The sequence below is a fragment of the Hemibagrus wyckioides genome, linkage group LG06 (assembly GCF_019097595.1).
Source record: "Hemibagrus wyckioides isolate EC202008001 linkage group LG06, SWU_Hwy_1.0, whole genome shotgun sequence".
In the NCBI taxonomy this organism is placed as follows: domain Eukaryota; kingdom Metazoa; phylum Chordata; class Actinopteri; order Siluriformes; family Bagridae; genus Hemibagrus; species Hemibagrus wyckioides.
The window spans coordinates 33,709,809-33,730,639 of NC_080715.1; the positions used below are offsets into that span (position 1 = coordinate 33,709,809).

Here is a 20,831-nt window from a genome sequence, read left to right on the forward strand (position 1 = left end):
GTGTGTCTAGTCTGTGTATCCTTTATGAGAAAAAAGTTCAACTTTTACCAAGATGATAAGCAGTGTGGTATCTGATAGAATCTCATCATCATATGTCCTTCATTGCCTGGAACCCTCTCACAGGTCCAGCTCTGGATCTCCATCACAGGGAACCACCAGTATCTGTAGAACCTCATTTACTTAACCAGTGTAATATTTTACTCCTCCTAACCCTCTGAGTTGAGGAACGTTCCGAGGAACCGCCCCACATTAGGATCGACTGTCCATGAGGAGATGAGAAACCTGGTCCTAATGAGAACTTTCAGCAGCTTCTCTTTCATAGAACATTGTCAGGTTAATAGATCTCGATAGGCTAGAAAAAGTTGTGATCTAACTAAATTAAGATGATGCACACAAACTGGGGAAGACCTGAGATCATACAGTTGTGCTTGAACGTTTGGAAATTTTGATATTTCTGCATAAATATGAACTAAAGCATCATCAGTCGTGATACCAGTTAACAGTTAAAGAAAAAATGGAGTTCCTGACCTTAATCCAACAGAAACGGACCTGAAGTGAGAACTTCATGTCACCCACCAACATTCACCCTTAGAGATGAAGCTGTAATATTCCTCCAAACCAATGTGGAGAAAAGAAATAAAATAAATGATCAAGTATAACACTTTTGTCTTCATTCATTCAATTTTTTTTGTCCACATTTAGAGAACCATAATGATTAAGGTCATATTTATGCAGAAATATAAATAATTCTACACTACCTTTCAAGCTCCTCCTCGCTCTTGGTCGCCGTCCATTGTCTGCTTTTCATTCTCAGGGGTCAAATGCGCAGCCTCAAGGGTGGTCTAATTCTTCTCTGTGGTCTAATTGTTGGAACTTCTTCAGAAACAGAAGAATGCTGTCAATCTGACGATCCAAGATGGAAGGAATGTCTTGAAGAACATTGCGTCAGACTTGATATCTGGTAATGATAAGTCCCAGAAATGTTGGGTAGACAGAGAGGTGTGAGAAGATTAAGCACTGGCCAGCAGAGAGGTGGTTTCATATGGTCAGTTTGTGACTTTGTCGAAGGTCTTGTCATGCAAATGAATCCCTTGAAGGAAGGAGGTGTGGAATGCAACCCAAAACCATAAAAGAATATCTGAATCTATAGTATGACCTGTCACATTGCACCTCAAGGAAAACATTACGTATTCAAACAAGTTTCTCAACATATCCAGAGGAAAAACAGCCTCACATTGTTTCACTTTAATGAATAAACGACATCGTTGGCAAAATATTGTTTATTTTTTATTGCACTGTGAATGTTGGTATCATCAGACATTCTGACTCCAGTTAAAAATTATCTTCTATCTTCACTGGTCACTGAGACTTCAAGACAGGAAGAATGAAGACCTGCTGCATAAAAAGAGCGCCATGTTGGGATGTTGAGGAGACTCCAGTTCCAATTCATCCCAGTGGGGTTTTGTCAGAGTCAGGGCTCTAGGCAGGACACTCCAGTTCTTCATGTCTTCATGGAGCTGCTTTGTGGACAGGGCCATTGCTCCATGCTGGAGCAGAGTTTGTAGCTCCAATGAAGGAAGGGAAAAGTGTAACACTAGAGGAAACATTCTAGATAATTGTCTTTGTGGAAGCAGATAACTGATCTGATGGTCAGGAGAGCACATACTTGCACAACTTCTTCACTTCTTTTTTTTTTTTCAAAGGACTGTGTATGACCAGCTCACGGCGCACATTCTCTGCCTGTCACTAGGGGGCAGTAGAGATCCTAGTTGTGCTCCTATGAAAACATGGCGGACATGTCAAACAGACATATGCAACTAACTGGAGGCACGTGAGCATTAATAACGTGCTGATTAATTGTGAGCAGTTTTTTTGAGTGTGCTGTAGACCGGTGTTTCATCAGGCGAGTGTAAGCGGTTAGTTTTAGTTAAACGTTTAAAGTTTGTGTTGCTTTAGTCGTGATCAGTGTGAGGCGGATTCGAACCGGTGGATGTCTGATGGCGGGGAGCTGAGGCGGCTGCTGTGGCGTGGACGAACACGGTGAGCCACAGATAAACCCCAGAAAACCTTCATAAAGAGCCCTTATGTATCTTCACGTACAAGTAACTTACTTGTTTTCCACTTGGAAAAAAAATGATACTAATCCATTCAGCACGAAACCGCGGGATTAATAATGATAAAAATATTAGCTAAAGCTAAATATTAGCTAGCTACCTCGGCTAGTTTATGTGCCTTTACTAAAAACTAAAAACATATGGCTACTTTTTGTGTTTGGAAATCTTTCAAACACATCTTTCTTCGCTAGCCTTAGCGTGTAGTGTGTATATATACTTTAACCGGTTTTATTCCTTTTAACAGTCCTTGTCACTTGATGTACCTGCTTTATGGTGAATAAAACACACTTCTGAGTACAATTCCTGTCATATTAAAAGGGACAGAAGAGAAAAAACACTGTGGACTGATGATTAAAGTCTTTTAGTCTACACTGCTGTGGTTAAAGTTTAAGGTTTAACTAAGATATTTACTTGTAAACATTGCAAATTGACTCAGGATGTAAAGCCCAAACTGTGATGCCACCACCGTGTTTCACTGAGGGAATAATAAGGTTCTTATGCTGGAATGCAGAGCTTTCCTTTCTCCAAACTTTGTGTTACAGAAATCTATAAAGTTCTGGTTTGGTCCTTCATCCACAAAACAAAAACAAAACAAATCAACATTACATTTCCAGACCTGACTTCATTCATTCAGTCGTATCTGTGTCAAAGTGACACGTTCTATAGAAATGTGTTTACTGCTTTGTTCACCTTTGCACCACAGAAAACCTAGAATAGGTCAAGGAATACACTGATTATTCATGTTCAAGGTTCAGACCCATAATCTGGACCCAAGTCAGGAGTGACACCTAATGATCTAGCTAAGGTAACAATGTATCTTCCGAAGCGTGTCCTCGTACTGTGCTTAGAGTCCACACACTTCACACACACACTGTGCATTATCACTGACTGACCAGCGTCTTCTTTCAACTTTATATAACACTTATGAGCAGACTCTATTTCCTGAGCAAGCTCAGATCATTCAATGTGTGTAACAAGATGTTGGAGAGCTTCTACCAGTCTGTGGTGGCAAGTGCCATTTACTGTGTTGTGGTCAGCATCAGCGCCAGGGATACCAGCAGGATTAACAAGCTAATTCTCAAGGCTGGATCTATCATTGGATACAAAGTGGAGATGTTCGAGTCAGACATCATAGACAATCCATCTTACACTCTACAACACACTATTGAGTCAGCGGAGCTCATTCTCCAAAAGACTCGTTCAGATTTGTTGTCACAAAAACGTTACAGGAGATCATTCACACCATTCACAATAACATTATACAGTAGCTCACCTGTGTGTGACCGGTGATAACACTTTCACACTGCACTACTACAACTATTAACACTATTTTCTAGACTCACAATGTTCTTCATATTTATCTACCGCCAGTTTGCACACGTATACTGTACTGTAATGTAAATACTGATCTAAATATGGATATGTGTATATATAGCTCCAGGCCTTCTCGTCAAACATCAAGAGTTAAAGCCGTTATAGCTGCAAAGGGCAGGACAACTACATATTACATTCATGTGCATATAAAGGCACATAATGTATACAATATAATATATAAAATATAATTTTACATTTTATATTTTTGTGTGTGTTGTATCTTCTAATTGACTAAGCTGCTGTAACACAAGAATTTCCCTCAAGGATTCAAATCTATCTATCTATCTATCTATCTATCTATCTATCTATCTATCTATCTATCTATCTATCTCTCTCTCTCGCTCTCTCGCTCTCTCGCTCTCTCTCTCTCTCTTCAAGGTGCTGATGTGCTGCTCTGAAGGCTGTGCTGTGAAACCTCATTAATGGGGGTTCCCTGCAAACCCGACTCAGAGGATCCGATTAAACAGTATATCCACATGGATGGTGGAAGCGGTGGTGACGTGGATCGAGAAACACTAGAGACCAAAGTGCTGCAAGACTCTGATAATAAAAGTAACATGTTTGAAGAAAAGCAAGAGATGCATGAAGGCAAGTTGGACGTATTTTTAATTGGTTGTTTTGTCATTTTTATATTTCTCTGAGAAAATGAGTATAAAGTTTCTCATTTTTTTTAAAATAATTGTATTAGCAGGACAGACAGCAGCCAGCTCTCAAGCTCCCTCTGATACTGACCAGGAGGTTTTACCAGCACCTGTGAAATCACATACAAGGGGGCGTCCGAGAAAATCGACGAGAAACGATTTGAGTCCAGAAAAAAAAAAGAAGTCTGTCACCGGTGAAGCAGCTGATAATCATGACACTGCTGTCATTCCTGAAAGCTCTGACGTGACTTCGAGTGGACGACCGAAGAGAAAAGCTGCCAAAGTGTAAGGATGAGCTAGAACTCACTACAATCAAGCTGGTATCAAGTCATTGGTTTCTATTGCTCTGTTCAGCATCAGTCTTGTGTGTGTGTGTATACATTTTTCTACATATTTTCTTTTTACATTTATGAAACAACATTCATAATTATCCATTCTGAACAATGTCAGAAACGAAAGAAGAATAACCCATCACTGCATATATTTTGGTGAAAACTCTCTTTGTGGAGTGATGATTAAAGTCTGCTGTGATGCTACCACCACAGTGTTTCACCGACAGGATAAGCTTCTAATGTTGGAATGCAGTGCTTTTTTTCCTCTAAATATACGGTTTTCTCATTTCATACAAACCAAAAACAGTTCTATTTTGATCTCGTCCATCCACAAAACATTTTTCCAGCACCCTTCTGGTGTGTGGTGGCTATGTGGCAACATCTGATTTTTGCAAACATTCTTTTCTCAATATCTTCTACATCAACATCATCTACACTATATTGCCAAAAGTTTTGGGATGTCTGCCTTTACATGCACATGAATGTAATATGGAGTTGTATAACAGCTTCAACTCTTCTGGGAAGGCTTTCCACAAGGTTTAGGAGTGTGTTTATGGGAATTTTTTGACCATTCCTCTAGAAGAGCATTTGTGAGGTCAGGACTCTGTGCAGGCCAGTCAAGTTCCTCCACACCAAACTCACTCATCCATTAAGAGTTCCTTTCACTTGAGCTAAGGAGCCAAGCCCAACCCCATGAATTCAGTGATGTGGAGGGGTGTCCAAAAACTTGGTCTATCTGTGTATCTCCTGTAATTCCTATTTTTCAGTGTTAGAATTGAACAGTATGTAAATCTGTGGTGTCCGTAGTGTTCTGTGTAATTTGGCAAGAACTGGCCACTGGAGGTGCTATTTACTTATTTGTTTGTTTGTTAATAGTGTATAAAGTTTTTGAATCCCACTGATCGTTTTGCAGCTGGAGTTAGAACTGTGCTTTTGAGTTCTACAAATTTTGTTTTATGATTTAATTTTACAGCAATGGAACTCGTCAAAACACATTCTTAATCTCAGGATTGAACTGATTTTGTCTGAGAGAGACATTCTCAGAAGCTTTATATAGACCAGAACTGACCTTTTATAATACTTTTTCTCTCTCTCTTCATTATTCTATTCCCAGTGCTCTGGAGTACCTTCACAATATAAGCAAGGACCTTGAAACTGAAATATCGGAGAAATTTTTCACAAAGAGAGGGCAGAACGGCGTGGAGCGCTCCAGCAGTCCCACTCCGAGAAAAGCCTCAGGAAGAGGGAAAGGGAGAGGGAAAAGGAAAGCTCCGGATTACGACAGCGACCAGAACGACGATGCCGACTTTGACCCCGGGGACCAGATAGAGGTGGAAAGTGAGGAAGACGAAGACGAGGATGAGGATTTTGCAGATTTGGTGTCATTTAGACAAAAGAACAAAGTAAGGATGCATAAGAATGATTACTTACCTGTTATTTAGGGTAGAAGTTAAAAAACATAGGGTCCATGTCTCATGGTCTGTCTATTCCTTCTCGCAGAAGATGCCGTTTAACCACAAGGTGGTTGGAAGTAATGGATTTTCCAGCTGTACCATGCAACCTGTTTGGACATCCTTTAGAAGCACCAAAGAGTTGTAAGTTATTTGTATGTATTTATACAAACTCTGTATTTATACAAACATAACGTTAAAAATCACATACAGGTGACGTGAATAACATTAATTATTACACTCATTACACTGGCCCTGTCAAGGGGTGTGGCCTATTAGACAGCAGGTGAACAGTGAGTTCTCGAAGTTGACGTGTTGGAAGAAGGAAAAATGTGAAAGTGTAAAGATCTGAGCGGACAAATTGTGATGTCTAGATGACTGGGTCAGAGCATCTCCAGAACTGCAGGTGTTCCTGTGCTCCAAGGAAGGAGATCCCATGAGTGAGTGATGTGGTCATCAACCACCAAGACTCACTGATGAGAGAAGGCTAGTCCATCCGGTCCGATCCGATCTAACAGAAGTGAATGCTGGCTCTGATTGAAAGTTGTCAGATCTCACAGAGCATCACATCCTGCTGCTTACCTGAGAACCTCCATAATATAAGACATGTGGTTTTAATGTTATGGCTGATTTCAGTCTTATTGTCTTGACTTTTTTCCCTTTGTGAATCCTTTCTCTAGCCGAGATCAGCATTTCTCCCCCTGGGTGTTTCCTGAGTGGATCCCTTCACTCAGCGACTGGAAAAGATTATGTGACAGGTATACTGGAATATCACCCGTTTTCCAGTATACATATTTGATATAGATTTATTTATTTATACAAATCTCTTTGACTTCTATCAGGGAGGCGGAAAAATATTTACCTCAGGAGAAGGAGTCGATGAGTTTTATGTTATGCCGTGAGGGAATCAAGGGTCAGGCTCCACTACAGAGAGTTAAAAGGTAAACAAATAATATATATATGTATATATATATATATATATATTAATATATATATATATATATATATATATATATATATATATATATATATATATATATATATATATACATATACATATACATACATATACACATACACACATATACACAGTCTCAGAGGTTCTGGTAAATATATATTTACTCTTCATTGTTATTGCAGGTTTGAGTCGGTGTCCCCGAATGCAGAAAGGTGGGACTCTCTGTTCTTCGTCGGGGGCCCCGTCTGGGCCATGGAGTGGTGTCCGGTCCCTGAAGGTGCTGCACATACGCAATACGCTGCTCTTTACTGTAACAGAAATATGGATGACCGACACAAAGTGAACATGCTACACACAGGACATGCTCTCCTCCAGCTGTGGGATCTGGGCAAGCTACAGATGTGTAGGTGAGGAGCACTTCCTAACTAACTAGATTGCTCACTTATGAATTATCCACCATTTTTATATTATTATTATTATTATTATTATTATTATTATTATTTCTTGTTTGTTTCTACCTTAGACCTTTATCATCCCCGTGCTTAGCCTATGCCCTGGCAGTGGATGACGGCTGCATCTGGAATATAAAGTGGTGTCCTGCAGGAGCCTGGGAGCTTCCTACAACTGTCAGAAAGGTAACACACCTTAGAGGCTCATGAACACAACATCAGGGGTGTCTTTTAAGGTTTTAAAAAGAATGTGTGGTCAGATGAGACTAAATGATGCAACAGAAAAGGATACGCAAATCGTTAGTCATGCCCATGACTAGCATCATCAATCACAGTGACTAGAACCATGTGTTCAGAATCATGTGTGAGGAAGTGGATAGAGAATACTTTCCTCTGTATGATGGTGTAGAACTGGCTGTTGCATAGGAAGTAACCAGAATCCAGGGAGAATAATTCTCACGGGGATTTACTGGAATTTTGAAATTGAAGGCCTGTAGTGACCAGACATAGCTCTATCAGAAATCACCTGATGCTCATAACTTCGTCGTGTTTTATGTAACAAAATGGGTCAGTTATAGTGAACTCCTCAGTAAGAACATGACCTAGCTTGATCTAACATTAGCTTCTTCATGTAGCTTCTTCAGGTAAGCTGTATAAGTTTGTTTAAACAATGTAATTAGCAAGCTGTAAAATTCAGTGTTTTCCTCAGGGGACGGTACTACATACTACTCAATATTTTCTACACTAAAGCAGTAAACTCTAGACACATAACATAACATAGACTCCATAAATCTCCTGAGTCATCTCAAAACCAACGTGTGATTCACGCCGCGAGAAATGACATCTCAACATGCGATAATATCTTAAACCTACTGTAATATTATTAAATCTATTACAAGACATATTTGACTACATTCACTTATTTAAAAAACATATAGAATAATTCTTATTCTGTTTTGCTTCTTCCTAGAAATGAATAATTAAAATGATAAAAATGATCTGCTAGGCCAACTCTCATTATAAACTCAGAGAGTGGGATTATAAATCATTATAAACCCTGAGAGTGGGATTATAGATCATTATAAACACAGAGAGTGGGATTATAAATCATTATAAACACAGAGAGTGGGATTATAAATCATTATAAACACAGAGAGTGGGATTATAAATCATTATAAACACAGAGAGTGGGATTATAGATCATTATAAACACAGAGAGTGGGATTATAAATCATTATAAACACCAGAGAGTGGGATTATAAATCATTATAAATTGTTGGTGCTAAAGAAAGAAATCTACCAGGGTTTTATCCCCGTGTTTCTGCAGGCTCCACACCTTCCACGCCTGGGTCTGATCGCTGCAGCCTTCTCTAATGGGAACATAGCTGTTTACAGTCTGCCACATCCAGAACATCTAACATCTCAAAGTCCAGCTACAGGTCAGTCAGGACGAGAGTAATAATAATAATGATAATAATAGTGATAATACTGTGGGTGCATGTGCATGGAGGCCAGCTCTGTGTCTTGTTTAACAGAAGAGGGCAGCACATGGAGGTGTGTAGAAGCTCTGCTCACTCTGATGAGAATTAAATAGAAATGGAATTTCACTCATGTTTGTAATCAGAGCAGCAGTTTCACATTTACACACATACTGTCTTGCACTTTTAATGAGAAAAGTCACTGAACACTGGACAAAGCAGCCGGTCAGAAATATCTAGATTCATAGATTCCCGAGGAAGAACATTGAGAGGAACCTGACCCAAAAGTGAACACATCCTCATCCACTGGAGAGTGTGAACATGGACGTGGATCTCTAAATGGTCATAAAGTGCTAACTGAGTATCCAGGAAGTTCAACAGTTTCAACAGGAAGTGTGTTGTGTTGAAGAGCTGATCATTTCCATCGCAGTCATAAGTGTGTCACTACGTGCAGATCAGCTGTGTGTGTGTGTGTGTGTGTGTGTGTGTGTGTGCTGTGGGGCAAAGTATGAAGTGTGAACGTGAAGAATATCTGCCATGAGGAAACTTGTAAATGCAGTGGGTGTGTGCGCGTGTGTGTTATAGTATCTCTGTTTGTCTGTCGGTGTGTATCTGTGTGTGTGTGTGCTTGTGTGTATGATAGTATCTGTGTGTGTGTGTGTGTATGCATTGTATTATCTGTGTTTGAGTAGTGTAGTGTGTACATGTAGATGATTGCGGTTGTCGGTGTTTCAGTAATCATCTCCCTGCACTGCACTCTGCTTTATTGTTACCATTATCACCAGTGTACGTGCATGTGTGTGTGTGCATGTGTGTGTGTGTGTGTGTGCATGCGTGTGTGTGCGCGTGTGCTTCAGGACTCATTAATCACAGTCGCACAGACAATAAAAGCGTCTCCTTTTGTGTTTCCTGAGAGAGTGTTACTGTTCTTCTCTCCACAGTGGAGATGTTTCACTGAACTCTCTCATCTCCTTTATCTCACATCTCTCACTGTCTACCTGACTCATACCTCATGGATCTGACTCAGGTGTCTGTGTCAGTGTGTGTGTGTGTGTGTCAGTGTGTGTGTCTGTGTATGATTGTGTCTGTGTGTGTGTGTTCATCCTCTTCTCTTCTCTTCTCTTCTCTTCTCTTCTCTTCTCTTCTCTTCTCTTCTCTTCTCTTCAGTGTTGAATATTGAGTGAGAGGTGTGTGTGTGTGTGTGTGTGTGTGTTTTATTAACTCAGTGTGATGAATGAAGGTGATGTGGTTTTTGTCTTCGTTAGAGAAAGATCTTATCTGTGTTCTTTGTTCCTCTTTATAATGGCTGCTGTCTGGAATCATTTCCTTCTTACTGCGGACATCATGATGGCCTCTCTCTCTCTCTCTCTCTCTCTCTCTCTCTCTCTCTCTCTCTCTGGCTTTGTTTAGTGACCCAGCCAATCATTTCCCATTAAAAACCATTAAACATCCCCCACCATGATGGTATGTGTGGTTCCTCTCTCGCTGCAGGCTTGACACATCAGTGACTCTACATCCCATTTTACATTGTGTGTGTGTGTAATAATACTGTTGTATTTACACTGACTGCAGACAAACAGGTCCAGAATGTGATGTGTGGTCATGTATGAGCTGAACTGTTCTCTACTGATTTTGTCTTTGTGTAAATATTTTAGAAAGGACTCTGACCCTGAATCGTGCGTGTGTGTGTGTGTGTGTGTATATAGCCTGTTCCCCTCGTTTTTTCAACACAAGCCTCCGTGTCCTGTAAGAAAGATAGGAACAGGAAGCTGACGAGGAGGAATCAGTCTTTGAGCCTAGATTATAATGGAAATGACAAAAAAAGATGCATTGCCTGGGAGATGTTTCAGTTGAAGCGATGAATTTTCGCCAGGCAGCTGATGGGTTTTTCTCTAAAGTTTTACTGTCGGTCAGTTTGAATGCCTCTTCACCATAGAGGAAGGGCTTCACTTTGGCACACTGCCAGTGTGTGATGTGTTTTATTGACCTAATCGGCTTTCCATGGCCGTTTATGACTCCTTTTCAACACACATACACACACGTTTTTCCACATGCACTCTCTGTTAATATGTCATTGGATTTCTGCATGTTATAGATACTATACCAGATCACTTTTTTGTGGCTGTTGCACATATATGAAAATTTGCATTTTAGCCAAAAGTTTTGGGACACCCCTCCAAATCAGTGCTGTCAAGGGTTGGGCTCGGCCCCTTAGTTCCAGTGAAAGGAAATCTTAATGCTTCAGCTTCATACCAAGACATTTTGGACAATTTCATGCTCTTTGTGGGAACAGTTTAGGATTGACCACTTCCTGTTCCAACATGACTGCAGACAAACAAGGTCTATAAAGACATGGATGAGCGAGTTTGGTGTGGATGAACTTGACTGGCCTGCACAGAGTCCTGACCTCAACCCCATAGAACACCTTTGGGATGAATTAGAGTGGAGACTGCAAGCCAGACCTTCTCGTTCCAACATCAGTGCCTGACCTCTCAAATGCACTTCTAGAGTGGAACGGTCAAGAATTCCCATAAACACACTCCGAAACCTTGTGGAAAGCCTTCCCAGAAGAGTTGAAGCTGTTATAGCTGCAAAAGGGCAGGACAACTCCGTATTACATTCATGTGCCTGTAAGGGGAGATGTCCCAAAACTTTTGGCAATACAGTGTATTTAGTTAATCGTATTGCTGTAATATTAACTGGACACTGTAGACTATAATTGAAGAAGGATGATGTGAAAAATGAATGATTTTTTGTGTAAACAGGCCAGTAGCAGGATTTGACCATAATATCTGATTTATCATCATCCTCATGAATTATTTTTGGTCACATATTGATTGAAGGATATTAATTATTCAGATTCAGTAGACACACACACACACACAGTAGCCAATCCAACCATATTAGCATTTTTATTTGCCTTTAATGAATTATGTCGCCATTCACTGTACACACACACACACACACACACACTCTGCCCAGTCTCCTCCTCCAGTCTGAATGTCTACCCTGTTACTGTCAAATTATCGGATCCTGTTAGTCGTCTCTTATTCCTTTAATTGTCTCTGATGATGAATGTGTGCTCACGCTGAACTGAAGTGTAATCTCCTGATCAGTGGCTGTACAGAGCTGATAAAAACCATGAATGTGTTTTCCAATAGGAGAAAGCAGCCAGACGCCTCAGATATACCGGGTAAGTCCTCATTACTCTCCGCTTCTCTTCCTGTAGATAAACACAGCGCTGTAGTGTTCCACTGACCTCCTCCACCCTCAGTCTCTGCCCTCTGCTGACCTTTCTGTTTTATGTACTCGAACTGAATTAATTATGATTTTTATAAATGTCTTTCCTGTAACCGGTTCTAGTTCACTGTGTTAGACTTCATTTGATAAAAATAGCTCCATTCATATTTGTGTTCCTAACACAGGTTTAAAATAATTCTGAGATATATATATATATATATATATATACACACACACACACACACAATATCAGTCAAAAGTTTGGACACATCTTTTAATTCAATGTTTTTTGTTTAGGGATTTATTTTCTACATTCTAGAACAATACTGGAGATTTCAAAACTATGAAATAACACACATGGACTTAAGTAATCCATATGTAACGACAACAAAAAACAGTCAGTTGTTATTTTAAGACACGAAGGTCAGGTGTTCTGGAATAGTTCTTGCAAGAACAGTATTGTCAAGTGCATTTGCAAAACCCATCAAGCACCATGATGAAACTGGCTCACATGAAGACCATCCCAGTAAAGCAAGACCAAAACTGACCTCTGCTGCAGAGGAGAAGTTCATTTAGAGTTACCAGCCTCAGAAATCACCAATTAACAGCACCTTTTTTTTTTAATTCCTTAAAAATGAATGCACTATTAACTTTCCATTCATAACCCATTCTAAATGCCACATTTATTTAACTTATTATCACAAAATATACAGCAGTAAATGTCTTAAATATTTAATAACATTAATAATATTAAATATTAGCAAATATAAGACAAATATCCAATTACATTTGCATTCAAAATATTAATCTTCATTCACAATGTCATGCATTTTATATATTCCTTTGAAATAGTGATGAAAAAATTAAAAAAATAAATATAAATGATGACAAGTTAATAATTTGTCATTTAATTGACCTTCTTATAATCATTGAATTTAAGTTGATCTTTATTTGAATCTGAACATCATTTTTTGTCATTTCCTGCTGCAGATTTTTAGGTAACTGAAGTTCCCCCTGTAGCGTGCTCCAGTAAAAAACTATAAAGTGTTAAGAAGTAAACATTCTTTATGAAGCAGGTTTGTTTGTCTGTGTGTGTGTGTGTGTGTGTGTAGGTACAGCGCATCATGACTGTGAAGGTTGGCTCGAGCCAGGCAGATCACAGTGGACGCAGTGGACTGTGTTTTACTCTCGACTGGCTCCCAGTTAAACCACACAACCTCCTGGCTGCAGGCTTCTGTGATGGTAATCTGCATTATACTTCATTCTGCCCACACTCATCCCTGCCCACACTCATCCCTGCCCACACTCATCCCTGTCCACACTCATCACTACCCACACTCATCACGACCTAGATTCATCCCTGTCCACACTCATCCCTACCTAGATTCATCCCTGTCCACACTCATCCCTGTCCACACTCATCCCTGTCCACACTCATCCCTGCCCACACTCATCCCTGCCCACATTCATCACTGCCCACATTCATCACTGCCTTCAACCTTCTACAATGACATGTATCTATTATCTATGTCTGGCCTCGCCCCCTTCTGCTCCTTCCTCGGTGTTGCTGCAGTAATACACCACATTCTCCTGGTGATGGCATCGTCAATCAGAGAGAGTTATCAGGTATGATGGGATGATGGTGTGTTTAACACTCTTACCCTCCTCCTGTAGGTACGGTGGCTTTGTGGGATCTGAGCTCGACATCTCCCTTACTTCGAGTTAGAGCTCTGGATGGATCTTTCTCTCTCTACCCCTACCACTGCTTCCTGGCTCATGACAGCAGCATCTGCCGCCTGAGCTGGTGCAGGGCCTCGAGGTATCCAGTTCAGATGATTCATCCTGAGCGAAGTTTATCACAATGTTCCTCTCTGTAATCTGAGCGAGTCAGACTGTACATCAGGGCAGGAGACGATGGTATTGTTTCACCAAAGTTGTACACTAGTGGTAAAGTAATTGACAAAATTTGCAGAATTCTGAATTCTGTTCAGCAATATGACTGGAAGCCTTTCTTTTCTGTCTTGTATGCAGTCGCATTTATTCTCACCCTGAGGAAGAATCAGCTCTATAACATTTTCATTTAGAATAATGAGAACTTTCATTATTTTTACAGCGACCCAAAAAGTATTTGGACACTTAAGGAAACTTCCAGTTAAAGAAACTGATTACAGGCTCAGATGGAGGGTCCAAAACACAGTATGTTGTTGTTGTTCTTTAGCTCCTCCAGATGCCCTTCCTGACACGACCCTCTCATTTTATCCAGGCTTGGGATTGATAAGAGCTGCCATTGGACCACCAGAGACCCAAATATCTCTAAATATATAGGAGGGGGGGGCATTTTAAATGCCTCCTGGACTGAAATTCATACAGTGTACAAATCCACACTCTGCAGGTCCTTTTTACTCCTTCAGCTCGTTTTGTTTCCTGTAGTGACCTGATGGTGACCGTAGGGGATGATCGCATGGTTAAACTGTGGAACCTGACTAAGACCTACACTTCCCTTAAGGCAATAAAGCGCTTCCTGCACACCGATGTGTCCTGGCCTATCTTTTGGCCAGGAGTTTTTGTCACCCAGGAGTCTTGCTATGCTACGTAAGTATCCGCTAGTCCACCTTCTGTCTCGAACTGTGAAAACAGTCTAGAGTTTGTGTCCTGAATCGCACTTTGTGTAGTATAAATAGTGTGAGTTGTGTGTGCACTCAGCTCAACACTCACAGCTTTGCTTGCTTAGAGGAATAGGGGCGGGGCTAGCAGGCGACGATAGCTGACGACGATCTGGTGGACGAGAAGTCTTACAAACTTCTTTTAAATGAATCCACAACAGTTTAGGAATGACTGGGCAATAGTTTCTACTTCTTATTTAAAAAAACAACCTTCTGAGACAATATGACCCTTCTAACCTCCATGCGCTATTCGCTATTGAAGATGAATGTTGTGTACTTTTGATTTTTTTATATTAAATAAAAAAAACATGACCTTGTTCTGGTTTTAGGCTTGGCCAACAAGGACTTCACTACCTTGACTCAGGTTACTTTGGTCACAAGCCTTTCTTTGTTTGTTCCAGGAAAGCTACTGTCTGGGTGAGAGAGTATACATGAGTACTGAGTGACCAGCATTCTCTCTGTCTGACCTTCACGTGATGATGATGATGATTGTTTCTCTTCCATAGAGCTTCTCAGTGTCCGACTGGATGAACTCCTGTGTCATCGGGGACAACATCGGAGAGTTTGTTTACTCTGTGCTGTGTGACCCAAACTGCAACTACAGCAACAGCAAGAGACATCGATTTGTAGGTTCCTGATGCACATGTCATTTCACACACAGATCTTTCCTCAGTCTCAATCATATAGAACAAATCGCTAACGTATCACGTGTCCTTCTGTGTCTAGCCGGTGTATATGGCCGAGCTGGTGCCGTTCGAGCCTGGGCAGAGATCCGAGAACGCACAGCAACAGGAGGAAGAGGAGGAGGAAGAGCGTGACTCGGTGCAGCAGGAGCCCCAGACCTACAGAGGGGCTGTGAGAAAATACTACCTCCGCTTCCATGACATGGACCTTGTGAGTGTCTGCTTGTGGTGCTCTGCTTTCACCCTTTTGGTGGATTTGATTGACAGGATGATGTACGTACTGTCTGGATTCTCATACAGTGGGTCTAAAAGTATTTGGACACTTCAACCGTATTGTATGAATTTCATTCCAGTTAAAATCAAGAACGTCTCCAGTCCAGTCAGACAGTTTCTTTAACAGTTTCCACCAACAGCTCATTCGCTATTTCTTGTCTTTCATCTCAGACATGCTGTCTCAGGTTTAGTAGACTTCTACACTATATTGCCAAAAGTGTTGGGACGTCTGCCTTTACATGCACATGAATGTAATATGGAGTTGTCCTGCCCTTTGCAGCTATAACAGCTTCAACTCTTCTGGGAAGGCTTTCCACAAGGTTTAGGAGTGTGTTTATGGGAATTTTTTGACCATTTCTTTTGTGAGGGCACTGATGTTGGATGAGAAGGCCTGGCTCGCAGTCTCCGCTCTAATTCATCCCAAAGGTGTTCTATGGGGTTGAGGTCAGGACTCTGTGCAGGCCAGTCAAGTTCCTCCACACCAAACTCACTCATCCATGTCTTTATGGACCTTGCTTTGTGTACTGGTGTGCAGTCATGTTGGAACAGGAAGGGGTCATCCCCAAACTGTTCCCACAAAGAGCATGAAATTGTCTAAAATGTCTTGGTATGAAGCTGAAACATTAAGAGTTCCTTTCACTGGGGCTGAGTCCAACCCTGAAAAACAACACCTGAACTCAATGATCTGGAGGGGTGTCCCAAAACGTTTGGTTTTTTATATATATATATATATATATATATATATATATATATATATATATATATATATATATATATATATATATATATATATATATATATATATATATATATATATATATATATATGTGTATGTGTGTGTGTGTGTGTGTGTGTGTGTGTGTGTGTGTGTGTGTATATATAACTAGTAGAATTTCTTCACTGTAAGATGAACAGATATCCAGCCCCAGATATCCACCTCTTTCTCCTGGGTTTCTCAACACCGACACTTCATCCAATGGATTGATCACAAGTCGGATTCTTCTGAAAATAAGAAAAAATCGGTGTCTTTTTTTGCTAATTTCTGAGCCAGGAGGTTGATGAACACTTTCTGTAGTTTTACACTCTCTCCTCGATCCTGTTTTTGAATAGTCCATGCTCCAGTTTAGTTACTCACAGTATCCTTCTCAGTCTGCTGCTGGTCTGGTCTACACCTCCTTCTGTTCTGGACACGTTGACATGTTTAGCTGATCTGATGAAGAAAATGGCCGCCTTTAGCAAACACAGATGATGTTAGACCTTAAAACTTACTTCCCCCTTTTCTTAGATTTCACTTTAGTTTCATTCAGGTATCTGTGGCAAGCAGAATAATCTTCATAATAGTCATCTCCACTCAACCTTTATTTATTAATAATAATATTTTGGATGTTTAAAAAGTGTGCTTGTGCTATTTCGTTAAAATAAACACCACTTGGTTTCTCGTGCTCATCATACAGTACACGATGTTGATGATGATCATCAAGGAGATGATGTAAAAACATTACTCTGAAATATTTTGTGTGTGTGTGTTTTTCCCACACAGAGGTCTTTTATAAAATATAAGCAGAGGCCTATAGTGAAGCAGCTGCACACCTCAGAGACTAAAGGTCTGCTTTCTGTGGATCAGATGCCTCTCAACGCTCTCTACAAGGTAAGAAGGTCCAGGAGAACTTGCTGGAACCTTCATCATCTGTCAGACATCATCTACACAACAGGGAGGGTTCATTCTAAAGCCTCAGCGATTTCTGAATAGATTTAATTCTATGCATTTTCTACTGAGCATCTGTCCATTACAGCAAAATAATAGAAACACCCTGTTTCAGTGTAAAAGCTTCATGTGTTTTGGTTTCTAAACATGATTCATTTCATAATTCTGAGCGCTCTAAAGTTATTCAACATGTGGAAAAATCAGTCCATTGTATCCTCCAGATGTTGCAGCGGTGGTGATATGGGAAAATTAAACACGTCTCGTCCTCTAGGTTTGCTTCAATCCAAACATGGATGCTCACGGCTGGGTCCTGTCGGCCGGACAGTCGGGACTGGTGCGTGTCCACTGCATCAGCGGCCTCGAAGGTCCAGTCATGCACAAACTCACTCGCGAGGCCCAAGCACAGTTTAACACCATGTTCCGCTCTCAGGAAAAAGAGCCGTCCGCTACAGCCGTCCGGCAGCACACGGCCGAGACGATGCAAGTGCCCTAGACGCTGGAGAGTAAGCCATGGAAACACATGCGACATGCTGCGTTCGTTTAAAGTCCAGTCCTTTGATTTTTCTCTCCTACGACGATCAGATCTTTTTTCTTTTTTTTTTTAAATCCTAACTTATTTTGGAAAAGATTTAATAGCGCTATTTTGATACAGATTGTGAAGGTTTGTAGGGTTTTATATTTTGTGCACATTGTTTTTATTGGTTGTTGTGTTGTACAGTGTCATTACTTCAACAGCACTTTTCAACTGCTGCAGATCTTTTTCTAAAATGAAGAAGGTTCAGGTTTTATTTATATGCGAACGTCTCTCGGTGAATTAAGCGTTTTTTTGTAAGTTGTGTTCGTGTCTTGATTAAAACAATATATTTGGATTTATTTTTTGTCCTGGTCATTTTTATGGTTCTCTGTGTTTTGCTGGACTTCGCCGGTTTGTCCAGTTGTTCAGTCTATCGTTCGCCCGGGTCGTCTGTCCTTTCTGTTCTCTCCTGTCTCTTTACCAAGCAGTACAGCTGACCACCTGCCTCATTAATCATGCCTCTAATTACACAACCCTGCAGCTATAATGAACTCACACACACACACACACGCTACAGTAACAGTGTAATATTCACTTCAGGGTCGTTAATAAGAGCGCTGTGCTGTGAGACGTCTCATGTAGCTCTGTAAACAAGGTTGATGAATCCAGTGTGGTTTCCTGAGTAACAGAATGGTTTTTCTGGACAACATGGGGGTGATTCTGACCTCAGGGGCTACTGGAAAGTTCGTATTTATGACATCTGGTGCGTTTGGGTCATATGGAGCTTCTCTTAATTAACTACAAAAAATGTTTTTAAGTCTACTTTCAGCACATGAAGAATAAAGAACGCACATCTCTGCTGTACAGTTTATCGTTACACACAGTATCATAATTGCACAACGTGTAATCAGTTTTTCTGCAGGCAGTAAGATTGCTTTACTCCAAACTGACACATCCCCACTTGATACGCCCCCAAATGGACACACCCACCCCAAACTGACACACCCTAAATTGATGCCCACCCCCAAACTGACATGCCCTCAGAAACTCTCAACTCAAATAAAATCACTAGTTTCCCCACTCGTAACTCCGACTTTGTGCTGCTCTTCATGTGCGTCCAATCTCGTAAATATGATCTTTCCGACGCAACTCATCCACATCATAAGAAACATCACCATCATTTTTACTTCAACTTTAAGAACCGAAGTCGTGATTTCATTTAGGACGCTTTGTTTATTTTATTGTGGTTTACAAAAAGCTGACTTTATTAAATGTGTCACGACAAATGAGAACACGTAGATACGCACAGTGCCACCAGTTACAGATTTACACAAAGGACTTTTTATACAATATGTAAAATATATACACACACGTATACACACACACACGTTCACATAGACACACATTAAGAGTATTTACAGCTTTTCACGGTGGGACACTGACACAGAAAATGGACGCAGGACACATCCCAAGCGTAACCGATCCACAGACGTTAAATATATGACTGTTTTAGTTCTAGTGCATATTCACCCACTTTAATGTTGTCGTGATTTAAACTCCATGTTATTAAAATGAATGAGAATAAATTCTGAAAGCTCAGATTCAGCTCCAGGAACAAATCCAGCTCCAAAGCAGAAGTCTGAACATCGATAAATTCACTTCCAGAACAAAAATCTGGAAGACTCACCCCCTTGTCATCCAACCTGTTTGTGTCTTTCTTTGTTCAGTCGTAAAGAAATGATGTTTTTTGAGGAAAACATTTCAAGATTTTTCTCCATATAGTGGACTTCAACGGTGGCCGCGTGTCTGAACTTCCAAAATGCAGTTTAAATGCAGCTTCAAAGACCTCTAAACCATCCCAGTCCAGGAAGAAGGCTCTTATCTAGCCAAACCATCGGTCATTTTCTTAGAAAAATAAAAAATTGTATACTTTTTAACCACAAAATCTCGTCTAGCACCAGCTCTGGGATGCGTGACATAAGCGGAACTACAGACCCAGTGTTTACTAATGTGGAGAAGGAGGAGCATTCCGAAGTTGTTGCGTGTGGAATGACACAAAGTTATACGTCTTTGTATCAGTTTTTTGCTTAAAATGGTCCGTTTGTGTATGTACCCCGGATATGGAAATCGTTTTAAACCTAAAAGATTACGTCCGCTTGGAATTAACGTGACTGCTCACAAATTTCCTTTAAAATCTCCTGAGCGATTGAAGCTGTGGTTGCTCGCTCTGCACCTGGATATCAACACACCCATACATTCTCTTTCTACCTTTTTGTTAGTAAGGAGCGTTTGACTTATTTGCACTTCCTCGGTCTTTCCACGTTCGCTTTGTAAACACTGGGTCTGTAGCTCCGCCTACGTGACTTGTAATTATGTAGAACGTAGCATCGCGGACGCTCATCCCAGAGCTAGTGTTAGACGAGCTTTTGTGGTTAAAAAGTCTACAATTTTTTATTTTTCTAAGAAAATGACAGATGGTTTGGCTAGATAAGAGCCTTCTTCCTGGACTGGGATGGTTTAGAGGTCTTTGAAGCTGGAAGTTCAGACTCACGGCCACCATTGAAGTCCACTATATGGAGAAAAATCCTGAAATGTTTTCCTTAAAAAACATCATTTCTTTACGACTGAAGAAAGAAAGACAAGAACATGTTGGATAACAAGGGGCTGAGGAAATTATTTGTAGATTTTTGTTCTGGAAGTGAACTCCTTTAACACAAATCCGGTAGAAGACAAAGTGCATCATTTATGCCACTATGTGGTGGTGGTGGGTGAAAACATATAAGCTTATTCTCCGTGAAGAAGGTTTTCTCTCAGTGCTGAACGTATGACATGATGCATTAAATGCAGCACTATTTAAGAAAATATTTAAATTTATATCTCTTGGTCCTTTTTTTTCCCTCTTCTTTTCTCATGATGCAGTAATGCTGAGATGTTGATATGTAAAATATCTCCGTTT

General features: G+C 40.5%; 1 protein-coding gene across 1 annotated transcript; it reads left to right on the plus strand.

Moving 5' to 3' along the window:
* Positions 1-13: 13 nt before the first annotated feature.
* gtf3c2 (general transcription factor IIIC, polypeptide 2, beta) lies at positions 14-18,225 on the plus strand. Its single transcript, XM_058392383.1, has 19 exons — positions 14-2,040; positions 3,867-4,076; positions 4,180-4,414; positions 5,576-5,864; positions 5,962-6,056; positions 6,593-6,670; positions 6,755-6,853; positions 7,053-7,277; positions 7,394-7,505; positions 8,647-8,758; positions 11,959-11,990; positions 13,150-13,279; positions 13,712-13,856; positions 14,468-14,629; positions 15,030-15,117; positions 15,207-15,326; positions 15,427-15,594; positions 17,197-17,304; positions 17,633-18,225. Exons 2-19 carry the CDS (start codon positions 3,911-3,913, stop codon positions 17,852-17,854), a joined length of 2,586 nt encoding a protein of 861 aa, XP_058248366.1. The 5' UTR covers positions 14-2,040; positions 3,867-3,910; the 3' UTR covers positions 17,855-18,225.
* The last annotated feature ends 2,606 nt before the right edge of the window (positions 18,226-20,831 follow it).